This window comes from Malurus melanocephalus, unplaced genomic scaffold, assembly GCF_030028575.1.
Source record: "Malurus melanocephalus ecotype Western Australia unplaced genomic scaffold, MMel_1.1 scaffold_51, whole genome shotgun sequence".
Classification (NCBI taxonomy): domain Eukaryota; kingdom Metazoa; phylum Chordata; class Aves; order Passeriformes; family Maluridae; genus Malurus; species Malurus melanocephalus.
The window spans coordinates 1,194,160-1,210,089 of NW_026623283.1; the positions used below are offsets into that span (position 1 = coordinate 1,194,160).

The 15,930-nt window shown below is 39.2% G+C and overlaps 1 protein-coding gene across 5 annotated transcripts in view; it reads right to left on the reverse strand.

Moving 5' to 3' along the window:
• Positions 1 to 7,541: 7,541 nt before the first annotated feature.
• HECW1 (HECT, C2 and WW domain containing E3 ubiquitin protein ligase 1) overlaps positions 7,542 to 15,930 on the reverse strand; it is a 250,690-nt gene continuing 242,301 nt past the window's right edge. For all 5 annotated transcript variants that reach the window (XM_057365334.1, XM_057365332.1, XM_057365336.1 and 2 more), the window contains one exon: positions 7,542 to 12,512. In XM_057365334.1, coding sequence (XP_057221317.1) covers positions 12,401 to 12,512 — 112 coding nt within the window. In that variant the 3' untranslated portion in view covers positions 7,542 to 12,400. The remainder of the gene's footprint in view (positions 12,513 to 15,930) is intronic.

Sequence of the window (15,930 nt, forward strand, 5' to 3'; positions counted from 1 at the left end):
TGGGRTGAACCCACAGGAGGTGGGGGACATGGCCATGTGGACCTTGATCTGGGCTCACATTGATCTGGGCTTGGGACCCAGGAGAAGGGAGGCTGACAGAGGGTGAGGAAAAAAGGGGCAGCGGCAGCTCTGCAAGGGCCAAATGCACCTGGGCCCACCGGATGAAACCTTGGACCCTGTGGTGTCTGTGGCACATGCATCAGTTAAGCCTTTCCTACAGCCAGGGCATGCGTAGCAATCTCTTCCATGCATGCCTGAGATCTAGGTGTCTCTGTGAGGTGTGCAGGAATCGCCTCCTAGTCATCTGTTTGTGCAGGCAGGTGGGAATTGCCTCATGGATTTGGCATGAGCCTAACTGGAAAAAAGCATATGCTTATTTCTCAAGGCCTTCACTGTCTGACTTACTTAATCTACATGTTAAAGAGACCTGTTCTGCGTGGCCATCATTTATCAAGGAAATTCTGTGCCATTTGTCTCTCGTACGGGCATGGAATCTCCTGCCTACATCCAGAGCATTGAGGAGAAAAGACAAATGAGGAAACAGGCCAACATACAGGAAAGGATTCAGTCCAAACCTGGGTCACWGATCAGGGATGGGAGTACAGTTGCTAACAAGGCATTTTGCTGGAATTTCCTCATTCTCTTACTGCCAAATCTGATTTGCAGAAAAAAAAAAGTAGAATAATAGAATCATAGAATGGTTTGGATTGCAAGGGACCTTAAAGATCATCTAGTTCCAACCCCTGCCATGGGCAGGGACACCTCCCACTAGACCAGGTTGCTCAGTGCCCCATGCAGCCTGGCTTTGAACACATACAGGGCTGGGGGATCCACAGCTTCTCTGGGCAACCAGTTCCAGTGTCTCACCACCCTCAGAGTAAGGAATTTCTCTATAATATCTTATATAAACCTTTTCAGTTTATTCCCCCTTGTCCTGTCACTGTCACTACATATTCTTCTAAAAATACCCTCTTCATCATTCTTGTGGGGTCTCTCTGATGTATTGGAAGGCTGCATTTATATCACCCTGAAGCCTTTTCTTTTCCAGAATGAACAATACCWGTTCCTTTAGCCTTTCTTCATAAGAGAGGTGGTCCATCCTTCTAATCTAGTTTAGGAATAAATTCCAAAACCAGTATATCGAGTAAGAGAGACTTWAAGACTTTTGGAATCACAGTGCTTTCCACTCAAAAAGTCACAAAAGTTGTAGCAGAGGCAGGATATTACTGCTGAACAATAAAATCTGGATTAAACTGAGATTATATAACTGTTACATCTGAAAGTACATATCAGTGGCATTTACTACAGAGAATAGGTTTTTGACAAATACACTGGATCTTAAAGGTACATTAATCCTGAATGAAGGTTTTGGATACTTAATTCTTGTGACATTTTCTACTTCTTTATTTACTTTCACAGTCAACTTTTCTGGGGGGACCCTGATAAAAATTTATGAAAATTAGAGTAATTATTGATTCTGAAATATGAACAGTCCGTCCTCAAAATACTTTAGGATATTTAAGGTTCCCTGGATCTATTTTAAAATAAGTTATAAGTTTTAGATTCTTAAATGCCTTTAAAAATCTAGCAATTGGTTCTGTTGGGAAGGCAAATTTAATGCATTTTTAAAAAGAATTATCCACAGAATACAAATGGTATCTATTCTCTATGCAATGAGCAGGGTCATTTTCAACTGGATCAGTTGGTCAGCCTGTCCAATCTGACCTTGATTGTTTCCAGGGAATGTTTCCTGAATGTTTCCAGGGACAATCCATCTAATATCTCTCTGGGCAACATATGCCAGGGTTTTATCACCCTCATTGTAGAAAACATCTTCCTTATATTTAATTTAARATGACCCCAATTTAGTTGAAAACCATTAGCCCTCGTCCTATCACAACAGACCCTGTTAAATTGTCTCACATCTCTCAAGTACCCTTCAAGTACTGGAATGCTGCTCTAAGGTCTTCTCCAGCTGAAAACCCCCACTCCTTCAGTCTGTCTTYGTAGGAGAGGTGTTCCAGCCCTTTGAGCAGCTTTGTGGCCTYCTCTGGACTCACTCCAGCMCATCCATGTCAGAGACCCCAGAGCTGGMTGCAGCAGACCAGGTGGGATCTCAGCAGWGCAGAGCAGAGCAGAGGGGCAGAATTCTCTCCCTCACCTGGTTTTGGATGCAGCCCAGGACAYGTTTGGCTTTCTRGGCTGTGAGTGCACATTGCTGGGTCATGTCCAAGYTCTGATCCACSAGCACCCCCATGTTCTTTTCCCTGGGTCTGCTGGGGGGTTGATACTGGGGGYTGCCCCAACCCAGGTGCAGCACTTTGTACTCAYTCTTGTTGMATCCCATGGGGTTCCCAKGGGYCCACTTGCTGAGCCTGCCCAGGTCCCTYTGGATGGCATCCTGTCCTTCAGGTGAGTCAACCACAGCACTCAGCTTGGTGTCATTGGCAAATTTGCTGAGGGTGCACTCAATCCCTTTGTGTGTGTCATTAATGAAGATATGAAATGGCACAGGTTCCAATACAGACCTCTGAGTGACACCACTTGTCACTGATGTCCATCATGATTCTGAGTCATTGACCACCACCCTCTGGATGTGATGGTCCAACCAATTCCTTGTCCACCTAACAGTCTACCCATCAAATCTGTCTCTCCAGTTTGGAGAAAAGGATGTCGTGGGGGACCATGTCAAAGGCATTAGAGAAATCAGACAAAAGACATCTGTAGCTCTTCCCTTGTCCACTGGTGGAGCTACCSCATCATAGAAAGCCACTGGCTTGGTCACACAAGATTTCTTTGGTGAAGCACGCTGGCTGTCCCACATATTTTCTTACTTTACTATGTTCTGTCTAGCAGTGGATCTGAAATGTGCTGTACTAATTTAAATTGTCTATCTAGAAAGGATAAACATAACCTTCATGACTCACTGTAGTTTCACCTGTGCATTAAAACATGCACTTCACCTGTGCATTAAAACATTTCAGTCTTAAATATTGCAGCATAAGCTTATACACGCTATCTACACAGAGAGGTGTGTGGATATGAACAATGCTTGATTTACCTAGAGATAARCCAACACATATATCCAGGCTGATTACCCTTATAGGCTACCTGCTGGTAAAATGTACATGCTTTTTCTTTGCTGTTTTTCTTTCTTTGCTAATCACTCAAGTGTTATTAGCTGCTGTATGCTCAATTGCACTCAGATGGCATAGCAAGTACTAATTTCTGCTGATACATATAACATTAATTRTTCTATACTTCAATATATATGTTTTTCTTTCTGGCAATAGCATCCAGGGAATTCATTCTCTGTGTTTGGCCTGCAAGCTAAGAAGCAAGAGGTGAGGTGAAAGACATCACCAGAGGTATTTTGTTAAAAAGCTATGTCCCCTTAAATTTATCTCTGAATGCATTGGAGTCAAARAGTGATTTCTCTTCTGCCCTGAARAGGTGGATCAAAATTGTTGCATAGTGACATAAGCTTTGTTCTGTTATATCAATCTTACTCTGGCTTGATCATCACAAGATATTTCTCTCCCCAATACAAATGTATTCAGACAGCTTGAAAATGATAGAGGAGATACCTGAAATAATCATCATCATCATGGGCCATTTGTAACAGAAATACGAAATTTTACAATCTGTATGTAGCTCAGCACATCTAATTTAAGATTGTTTTTCTGGTGCTAAATTCATCGTTTCAACTTCTGTAATTGTAGCGAATCATGATCTTCTGTGGCTGGAATTWCTGCAGGCTACAGAAGTTCCATTTTGAAGTTAGTTATTTTGCATTGAAGCTACTTATTCCTTGATGTGGTGGTTTTATCTAGGAGGCAACAGAAAGAGTACACATTCCTCACTTGTGGGGTTTTGCTCCCCTACTCCTGAAATGCCTCTCGTCATCATGTAAAAGCACTTGCACAAGAACACTGAGTACCCAGCACCACTGAAAAACTGTTCCCTCCTATACTTTTGCACAAATAGACATTTCTTACCAGCTGCAACAAAAGAAAGTAATTATAATTATAATTATAATCTCTTATAATTGTAATTATAATCTCTTTTCTAGTTTAAGGGAGGAAGGCACAACTTCACTAAGTGTCGTGCATCATAACTGCCAGATCTGTCGAATTATTTTTATATTTTTATATTTTTTTATATATTATTTACAATAAGATTTATTCCTCTTTTTTACTTACAGGGTTTGATTTCATAATTTCCAAGACAGATGAATAAACCTGTGCCTAGGGAATCTATGAGTAACCTGTTCAAATACCCTCACAGGTTCCTATTTTGCAGAAATTCTCATTTGAATATGARTTTTACATATATTATTATAATATTAATTTACCAGTTGAAAAACACATCATATGGGTGCCCACTACATTGGATGATCCTCAGATCAGTGYCACATCTTCTCTGCCATGCCCAGGCAGTCCCAAACACTAATTCACCTTTTACAAACTAGGTAGACTGTATTTTACAAGAGCCGAGATGCATCAGTATTTATTGTATGGCTGTGTTCAGAGCATAAACTGTTCTGGCTTGTATATTTGGAGGACTAAAGAACATAGCAGAAGCCCAAATGATGGTGTTCAAAAGTCATGTCATGGGCATTACATATTATAGAAGCAAGGTTTAAATTCTAAGGTCCCAGTTCTGCTAATCAATGCTCAGATCAGTAGTGCTGTTAATTTACATGCCTAAAGCAGGGAAGCTTATATTCCATTGCCAAAGATGCCAAAGCTGTCAGTAAACATATCCTCACACACTCTAAGTGTGTGTATATAAGCTATATAATCTTATATAGCAATCTCTATTTTAAATTTCAGTCATTCTTAAAAAGTCATTGATTGCATTCAGTACCAAGACATACCTAAGAGGTACTGAAGTCAAACCACAGCTTGTAACAAAGTTCCTAAGAAGATTCCAGTGCTGCCCCACCTGCATTCCTGAAAAGCAGTTACCTGAACATGATGACTCCCTGTGGCATGCTCTTTAGGACTCTGTACTGTTTTTTCTACAGATTGAAGCATATGAAGTGCTGAAAACAGAAACATTGGAGCATATGCAGTTTATTTTTGCATGCTGTTTTGATCTTGGAAAAGCAGCATCAGAAAATCACATCCAACACTTTTTCAGTTRCTGTCTGTGGTTCATTTTGAAACTGACTGGACACATTTTCAGTGTCATACCACAGAATATTTACAGGATTACTTTTTCCTTACGACTGGTTTATTTTGTACATGGGGAGCAAGGATAACCCAAACCAGTCTTTTCATACTGAAAAAATTAAAAAAAGTAAAATGTCCCTGAAGTGTATTACTGTTCACAAAAGGAAAGGCAAGTGACCTCAGCGTTAGTATTGCTTACCATTGGCACAGAAAACTGYCCCATGCAGCTTCACTATTTTCTTGTACCATAGCAGTTAATATATGAAATCCTACATACCAGAAGTTCAGGGGAAAAACCCCCGTTATTTGCACTCTTTGTGCAATCCAGTGACTTCTACTCTATTCCACCTCAAAGAGCTGTAACATGGCATTGTGGGGATGAGCTTCATTTACACTACAGTTAAAACAATACAAATCTGCTTTACTTTAAATCAAAGCCTAATACATAAGAATTAAGGCTTGTATTTCAGATAGAATAATATATTGGGGTTTTTTTTTCTTCTAAATTCAGTTTCAAGACAGTAGGAACTAAACACAGCCACACATTCTTTATCTTGATAGAGTCATGAAAGGTATTTTCAGTCAAAAAATTATTTTCAAGTTCACCAGAATTAAATTAAAAAATAGTAAAAGGGTGTGTCTTTGCAGCTCAAGAAGGATTTGTGATTAGAAAAGACACAGCAGATCCTTTGCACCTTTCTTCTCCAGACTTGACAGCTATTATCCAGTCTGGCCTCTTGTACAAGGATGAACATAAGGCTGCATGTGGATTTATTGTCCTTTGTACAAAAAAAACCTATGACACTACTATTACAAGGCAGCAGGAACATATTATTATTGATTTATAAAAAAAAAAAAAAAAAAACCAAAAAAAAAAAACAAAAAAAAACTATGACACTACTATCACAAGGCAGCAGGAAGAGATTATTATTGATTTATAATATCCTACAGAATTATGAAATTTTGTTGGCATGCCAAGAAAGACACCTAATGTGCCCATGAGGCTTCATGTGGACTGCTGCTCTACTTCAYCAGAAATTCAGTAATTGTCAAGAAATCATAGAAGGTTAAGGGGTTRRAATGGACCTTAAAGACCAACYGGTCCCAATCTCCCACTAGAGTAAGTTGCTCAGGACCGTATCCATCTTGGCTTTGAATGAGTTCATAGAATCCATGAGTTCATAAAATTTGAGTGGAATCAATGAATGGGTTCTGGTAAAAGGCATAGTTCCAGCCACTTGCAGATCATACACAAATCACTGCTGCAGAAACTGACACCTCTGATGCACCCTAATGATCAGCAGCTCATCTCACTGCTTTTTAGTCAATATAGATTTTCCCTTCCCTTAYATGTGAACAATTCAGAGAAATCGAACTTGGTGCCAAAATGCCTTCTCCCTCACTTCTTCCTCACACACAAGCACAATYACACAAACAGGATATGAATAAAGGCTGTGCTGTGACATCTGGATTTCTTGAGCATGTGCATAGGTAGATGCTACTCTTGCCACCAGCMCTGCCATCTCTGCTGCAGAAGAGTCAGCGCAGGGGCTCATGACCTGTGCTCCTCCACATGGGAGGAAATGCAGCCAGCTCCAGAGGGGYTCTCAAGAGTTCTCACACTCACACAGTTTCACATTTGTTACTGATTTGTCTTCTGCAAGATATGTTCACCACTTCTTTCATGGATTTATATTTGTCCTTATAAAAACAGTGCCTCATATTTAAGCTTTCCCATCTTTCCCATTGTACTATGATGTCTCACGGGGTGCCATTTATGTAAGAAAACAGGTATGGTCAGGAAGGTGTCTGCTGACGGTATGAGGCGTGTTAATCTATCCTGGAATGTGTTAATGAAACATGTTGGAGATATTACAGTGACAAGCAGGAGAGAAATGGGTGTGACATACTGAGATGCCAGAGCACCTTGTTATGTATTTGCTGTCAACACAGTGCAGATCCAGCATATGCTATTAAGAAATCACCTTTGCAGTTGCATTTCATCTCTATAATGCAGTAATTATACCTAGAAGCAAGGTATGCATAAGTAGCATACATACTGATTTTGTCCTTCTGTTTGACCAGACATTTGGTATAGTGAGGAATAAGCTCACATGCTCTCAGGGCAGGGCTGGTCCAGGAGAGCTTGGGGGCTCTGATCATGCATACCTATGCAGAGAACCTCAAATTTTAGACATGTACCCCAAAAAATTGAATAAAAGCAGTGGAGGGGCCTGAACACAATGGTTGGAAAGGACACAATCCTGGAAGTGTGATTTTTGAAACTAGTGGACCTTGAAAATGCCAGTTTCCACTCAYTCTAACATACATCCTCTATGAAATAATTTATTTGTAATAGACAGTCCACACAATGCCATAACAAAGTGATTTTATTGACATTCCTCTATAGTGATATGGTTGAATAGAAAGCACAGCCTGAGTATCATGTGACATTTTTCTGTCAATATCAGCAAAATCAGTCCAATAATGAGGACCTTTCCTGCCACTGACTTTAYGTAGTCTTTAACAAAAACTGTAACAGACATTTCCGTTAGATAAATCGGAAGCTGCAGGGAATTTGGCTAATGGTACAATACTTACTATACCTAGTATCTACTATCTACAGGCATCTGTTTTTCTACTGGAACAAAAGAACTACATGACTCACTAGTGAGAAAGTAACAATCCAATCTTTTGGACCTTGTGATAACTGGAAAACCTATCCAGATTTAGTATATTGCAGTAGTTTTATCTTTTAATAGYGAACATTGAGGTACAACAAGAATAATAAAAAAGCACCGCATTTGTTGTAGAAAGATCTCTTGGTCTGCATTTGACTGAAAGTGTTTAATCTTGACTGGGAAGCCCTATTAATATTACTATGGAATCAGGGCAAATATAATTTCAACAGAAATTAAACAATYCTCCAGTGAAACTTGTCCTTCTGAAATTCCATAGATTCTCAAAGGATTAATAGTGAAGGATGAGTTGAACTCATCCCCTGTGCGTTTATATTTTAGCTTATTTCAGTTTCGATTTTCCTGTTCAAATTCAGTKTCATATTGTTTCCAGCTAGAGGTATGTCAACTATGTGTTACAGTGAAACWAGAACAACAAAACACAATCGCAACAAACACTCCCCTTCCCACTGACCATCTCTGAGACTAGACTATGAACTCAAACCTCAGTTATAGTTCTTTCAAAAGTTCATGGGCACTTGAGCAGACTGCGTGTAAAAAGTCCTGTGTCAGACCTGTAGAAAACTCATGAATTCTCCATTAGATAATAGATGTAGTTTGGACAATGCACTTCTTGCCTTGTGACAGCCATGCATCTCTCTGGAACATAAAAGTCAAGTTTTGAACATGCACAGACTGAAACKGAATGCTCATGTAACAGATTGCAAACTGAAGTGACAGCATTTGTAAGGCTTACTTACTGAAGCTGTTAACATTAAGATACAGATGTTCATACTGGATCAAATCCTGCATATCTGATGTGGTTGAACAGTCAATGAGACTACTTCAAGGTGGAAGACCTACTGATGATTTAAAATACGTATTTCCATTCTCTTATCTTCAGATTAATGCTAATAGGRTAAAGGATTTAAAAAACAGGAGAACCCACTTCCCTCCCTCTACCATTAATACCACCATGACAATCATTTTGAGAAACATAGGGACACTCTGAAACCATTGCCAGTATTCATTGCTCCGACTGAAAACTAGAATTAACGAAAGCTGTCAGATTGCCTCTTCCATTTTTCACTTGCATTAAAAAAAAATCTATTGATGTTGATACTGTATCCTAATCTAGCCACCACCATATCTACTACCAGGTTTAAAGGAAACTGAGGTGAAAGAGCKGAAGAGATTATTTCACTGTAAATCTGCCCTAAGGGGAAATCTCCCCTTTGCTGTGGGGAGACAATGAAACTAGAATTTCTGTAATCAACTGTCAGTGTTTTACAAATGAAGATGCAGACCTGGAATAAAAGCACTTGAATCAAAAGATGAACAAAGAAGGGTTCTTGCATATGCACAACATCTTGAACACACACAACAACAACAAAGTCAATTAATTGCATAATTAGTTAATTAAATAAGAGGTCAAGGGAGGCAGGTTCTTCCCTTTCTCCTGTTAGCACCATTCACTGCCTCACTCTGACACTGCAATGCCACTGSATGCACAGCTCCCCCTTCACTCCAGGCTGGATTCTGCCCACGATGAGGAATGGAGAAACACTGTGAAGTRTTGATCTGGGTATCCTAGAGATGATATGACAAGTTTGAAAACCTATGRTAGGGCATTTGGGAAGAGAGAGGGATAGGATTTGAATTGCAGAATGCAAGCAAAGCCACATAATGCATTTTCTTTCTCTTTGTTTTATGACAACAGTCAACTGTCTCTATTCCTGGCCTTATATCAAAAAAATTTCCAAGGAAATCTGCATGACTTCRTCAACTGAGAAACTAAATTTTAAAAAAATATTAGGCTGTGTGCTTGAAAGACAACTTGGATCAAGGATATTGATGGGAAGTAGCTGGCTATGCTCTGTGTTCCTCAGAGGAGGAACACACAAGGTGCTTGAGATGGCATCTGCCAAACATAATCTAGTTCAGTGTGTGACGAGTGCCAGAAAATGTTGTGAAGATGAATTTCAGGAAAAAGCCTTCTGTGTTTCATTTGGTGGAGCTTGATGTCTCTGAAATACAAACATCTTTTATTATGCTACAAAAAATATTTTCACCTTTTTGTAATAAAAATAGTTTTAAAGTATTTTTTTAAAAAACCCTATACAGCATTGTAAAGATTGGATTATTTTTTTCACTTTTTTACTATGTTAATGAGACAGCTCTTGATTTGCCAAAGATGGACCAACCAGTTGGATGCTTCTCTTTCTTTTCTTCTAATGTTGGAAGACATCCCACATTTGGAATAGTACAGGTAACTTTATAACATCACCAGGAACAAATTAAGARCTATACAAGAATCACTGCATTAGGGGGCCCAGAGGTGAAGGGGAATTACATACATTGGAAGATTTCATGTTCAGATGACATGATTCTCTGAGACAGATGACAGATTCTCTGAGAAAAACATTAAATTTTCCATCTCTCCTGTGCAGTGGGGCTGGTCATGTGGAATAGATGCCTGAGAACTCATTTATGGAAACACTAAACATTTTCGGAGTGTGGTACAATGAAGCTGGCCTTTAGCTACAGTTCCTGTTTGCAACCGTAATATGATTACTCAGTAACAACAACATACTATAAAATACATTCTCAGTAMAAGCCACATAGTAAATAATTATAAAATTGGCTGAAATGTCACAGAAATTGAATAAATGGGGCAATTTAAGTATTTMATTTTTTTAATGTATCATTAACAAAAAAAAAATTGCCAAAAAAATATTTTTGGGTCCATCACCTTTCAAATACCTACTGACCWAAGAATAAAAGCAGGAGAATGATCTAGAATTCCCAGAATGCAGTTTTTCAAGTGTGATGAGGTTCTGTACAACCACCATAAAAATACATGAGAAAGCAGAGTCCAACTTTTTCCTCTGGAGACAAAACTTAAGATGAATTAGATGTGTTAGATCTTGAACTGGTCTCCTGATTTTACCATCTTCTGAAGCATAACTAACACAAAACTACCAATATCAAGCCCCCAAGGGTGTTGTATTTAATGTGAGCTGTCAGACACTATGAAGTTCTCACTTACCTTGACAAATCTCTCACTTTGCATTTCTTGGATCCTTTAACATATTTAGTGTCAGAAGATATTTTGTATTTCCTTTTCCCAGTTAAGACAAACACTTTCAATCTGAGATTAGTCTTGGAAAACAAGGGCAGCAAAGATTAATAACTACAATAACTTGACTGCAACAGCCTCAGAAAAATCCATCCGAGACACGCCTACTGCTGTCTGTTTTCCTTGTTTTTGCCCTGGATTCAGAGTTGGAAAGTACACCAAACTGAAGAGGGTTGTGTCTGCTGTAACAAGAGCAAGATCTTTAGTTTAGTGATACCTAGTATGACTGGAGGGCCTTTGGGCTTCCTCCAAGAGGATGTGCAGCAAAATCCTAACCCGCAAAGAGTTAGTTCCCTGACAAATACCCTCATTCACTGCAGCTTCTCATTTGACAGACTCCAGACAAAGACATTCTGTCTACAACCAGCCCCTCTTGTGGATATGGACTATTCCACTGAACAAAAAAAAGAGAAATGACAGAACTGAAAACCGCCCCCAGCAACCATAGATTAGCCCAACCCAACAGAAAAGAAATGGCCTCTGACACAGGGGATGGGATTGTCTAGACTTGTCATTTGGAAAGGGACATTTTAAACATCAGAAAACAAARATCTGGCAAACAGAACTCAACGGTCTTCATAAGAGTAGAACATTAGGGAACCTTGTCCTTTATGCTACATAATAAAACATCCTTCTTGAGTRTGCACAACCTTGTGCTTCTTGTGTGGTAAACATTACAATGGAGATGCCCCTCCCAACAGCTCTGAAGTGCAAGTTCTCTCCAGTACTGGCAAGCAACAATCATAACAATCGCCATTATGCTTTGCATTGCATTACAGGTTGGTTCTTTTTTAGTTGTTGAAGGTCTTATCTGCACCATGTATCTGGGCCAGTTCCAGCTGATGCAACTGATGTGGATCATGAGTTCATATATAAAAATTTCAGTTTTGCTCATAGGCGTCTCTCAGATGGACAATACATACAGAGAAAATAAGGATGGATGATGATACATTTGACCAGCTCCTAGTACTGGATTCAACGATTAAGAAGTAAGATGGGCTGTGAATTAATTTAGAAGATACGGGTATATAAAAGCTTGGGATGCTTGATGAGGTTTTTTTAATTTTTTAATCAACGTAGATGGAAGTAAATATTTATCAACATTTGGTCAAGTGTAGTGTAACTTGCATTTGTATTTTCATTTTTATTAATGGAGGTATGTAGAGATATACAGAAACCTTGAGACAGTTGTTTTTCTATTGCATACAGACTAGCAGTCCATTGGAAATAGAGGATGAAAGCATGAAGGTTAGATTGTAGAGGGCGGCAGTTCTTCATGCACAGCTTTTGTTAATCTTGATTTTTGTTTTGTTTTCAAAAATAAAAACATGGGAAACCAAGATCAAATGATGGTGGACAGGAAAGGTGACATCAGCCATAAAAACACCAGAAGTGYCTGAATTCCCTCATTCAAGTCCGAAGGTGCTAGTTTCTTCAACAGCTGTCAGCAGCTTTTCATACAGCATAGAATATGAGGGGTAAGGTGGAAGATCCAAACGGTTGAAACACGTGTGTGCCCTGAAAAAGGAAAATATGCTACATGTTAAGCTTAATCTAAAATACTTGAGAAAATAAGAATTGAAAAAACTAGTTCCCACTGAGACTCAAGACATTCAAGTTCACTCAAAGAAAAACTCTTAAATTCCACCAAAATTTGAGGTACTAAATGTATGTGAACATACACATGAATACTTCATAGAGAAGAAGTAGCATCAATATAACATCCGATATCCCTGTGTCAGGTGTTGCAGGGATTTTGTATGGATATTGATGGAGAAGAATGCTGGAKGTCACCAAGGAGCTTGGGTATAGGGCCTGATAGAAAAGTTCACTACTATAATTTTGGTTGCTAAGAATTTTTTTTTTTAAATGGCACTCGTCTGTACATCCAACATGAAATGCCAGTAAGTCTTTCGCCAGTGGACAAACACAATGGGATGGACTATAGTGGCAGAATGGGCTCAGCATGTGTTTGCAGTGAGGCAGGYCTGACTGCTAAAAGATAATTCAGAGATCTGCTAACTGAGGACGGAAGGGTGCTGAAAATGTTCCTGCAAGTCAGCTGTTGGCCATCTGCTGCAAGTCTGGCCTTTAAATGTTATTTATTTGTAGTACCCAAGACAAAAGCAAAATATTCTGTGCRGAGCAAGCTGCAAACTTGATGACCATCTGTTCCCCCAGTTTTACCATTATATTTATCCACCACTATATTTACATGGGCAGCACCTTCAAAAGAAGCCATGGAATGGGTTCCATGCATGCCTTCATCCTGTTGCAGCTTTTCTGGCAGCAGCAATTAAATCCAGAGGCAAACTGCACTTCACTGTGTGAGGTGCTATACAAATGCAGAGTAAAGAAACAGCCCCTGCTCCAACAGTTCAGCCATTTCAACAGGCTGAGAAACTACACAGTTCATTCAATAAACAGATGTGGGAGTGGCACATTTTCAATAAAATTGTTTCAGCTTTTTTCAGTCAGCTTTGAGTTTTGCTTGATGCTAGCAATATTTCTATTTCCTCTTGCTCACTCTGATAAACRTGAACTGACAAAACCATACAGAAGAAATGTAGCCTCATTGGCTAACAATGTCTAAGCTTCTGGTCCCCAGTATTTTTTGAAGCCATGGAGTTGTTTTACTTCTAGGTCTTCTATTTCATACTTTAACTCAATGCTATTTCTGTTAAACTGAAGCAGCATACCTATCTTGGAGAAAACTACATGAAACCATACTAGTCCTCTCTTAGGCCACCCACAAAGTAGGAAAGACATAATGCTAGTAGATAGGCTGGCCTGAGACTTGTAGATTCAGAGAGAGAGTTTTATCAAGCACCAATGGCAAATCATCAAAAGCAATCAAGCAACTGAAATAGCCAGAGGCATATAATCTTCACTGCATCATGGAATTTCAATTAGGGGAGCTTTTACCATCCTTTTTCCCCTTCTGAATGAAGATTTGTTAGCTGGTCAGTCTCAGAGAGAATGCAATAAACACAGAATTTGTGGAAATGAGCTGGAAACAAYTGAGTTAGTGAAAAAGGAACATTAATAAAGCCATTATTGAATTCACCTTTTGAAATGAAACATGGCAGCTCATGTGTATTATCCATGAGTAGTCCTGCACWGTTTATTGTTTATCTCAGCAATCTTTGGCAATGTAAGTTGTTTCTACAATCCACTGCCAGTACATATCAACCACTGGGAGTTAATTAACAGAAGGATTCTTGTAGTCCATTCAGAACATGTTTATCACAGGCAAGACACCTCTATGCAGACACACATGGTCTTAAGGAGCTCAGGTGCCTGGCTCCAGAACTGGAAGCAGCACAGCCATGGTGGCTCAKGTGTGGATTCTGCTAATGTAGTTTTGCAGAACCAGACCTCTGTATGGTACTTAACCATGGCACACTGAACTATTTGAGACAATGGCATTGCTGTTGTGCATCCTATCRTGTGGTGCAGAAGCATCCACAGCCRCTGACTCTGGTGTTTACTGTCTTGTAAACATTCATCTTGACTGATCATTATCCATCTGATTTCACACTGATTAGGAAACAACCTTGCAATGCTCTTGACTTTTAGTCATCCTTGACCTAGTAAAACTCAAAAAAGAGACCAATTCCTTTTCTTACTATGAGGTTTACAGATGCGGGCTTTCTATAGAGGGTCTCAAGGAATTTTATTGTGGCGAGTAAAGAAAGAAAAAAAAAGTTAATGTGCCTAGAAACACTAAAACTTTTTGCCAAGCAACACTCTCATGTTCAACAATTTCACAGAAAAAAAATTCTCACACTCCAAAAATAGGTCAACAAATTTGAAATGAAAAMAGCATTTAAGGAGCATTATGCAGGTTAGGTTTACCCTTCTACCTAGTTATTCTGCAAAYCACAATATACTGCTAAGGGCAAAACCCAATTCTGGTTTGTGAAACTAATGTGGATCTACCGCAACTCCAATGATGACTGTGAAGCCCACGCAACCCTACATAAAAATATTTATGCAGTCTGGTTTACATCATATGTTGTGTCATACTACAGTACACAGGGCAATTAAGAGTCAGTGATACTTCCCATAATATCCACCGCATTCCAACTGTGCTCCATCCTCCAAACAGGTAAATTCTTTCGGAACCGTGTTGGCCTCCTAACTACTGATGCCACTGAGAGTGACAACAGTAAGCATAATCAGGGGACACTTGCTGCACATTTTGGGGTGAAAACATTACATGAGTAGTGCAAGAAGTAGTCACAACAATGAGAAAGTATTTCTTCCCTTGATTTAAGCCTCCTACCACATAAACCTGCTGACATTTGAGASGGTGTTTGGGGAATGAGAGGCCTGGAATAAGAATTAGATTGGTAACAGCTTTTATAGGAAGGATTCTGGCTTCTCCAGAAGAAAATGCAAGATAAAGTTGTATAAACCAACTCTGACCCTTGTATGCCCTTAKCCTCCAGTAAGTTAAGCAGTAAATGGACACTTAAAATTTCATTCTTCCTGGCAGTCTATCTTTAATGCTTAATATAGTTTTGGTGGGCTTTAACCTTTAATCTTGCGCACTGTTCACAGTGCTATGCTATTTCTTTTCTTAGAATTCTTTGTAAAAATTATGAGTATAAAGTCTTAAGATTTTTGCATTCCTCTTTGTCACTTTCTTGATTCCCCATAAAGATGAGAGTCCAAAGGCAGTAAAAGTGGGCACAGAACTCCCTCCTATCTTAATTATAGCTTGAACTTATCTWCTAAAATAAGACTTGCATTCTAACACAAATATGCCTGTCACGCAGAAACTGGGCAGTTCTCCTTTTCACCTTGCTTTCTTTAAATGAACCCACAAGCTTSTCTTTATTAATCTGAGAACCCATAGGTAATGGCTTTTGTTCCTTTTGCTTGTAAGAAGGAACACTTACATGCTGCCTGGGAATCAGTGTTTAATAGA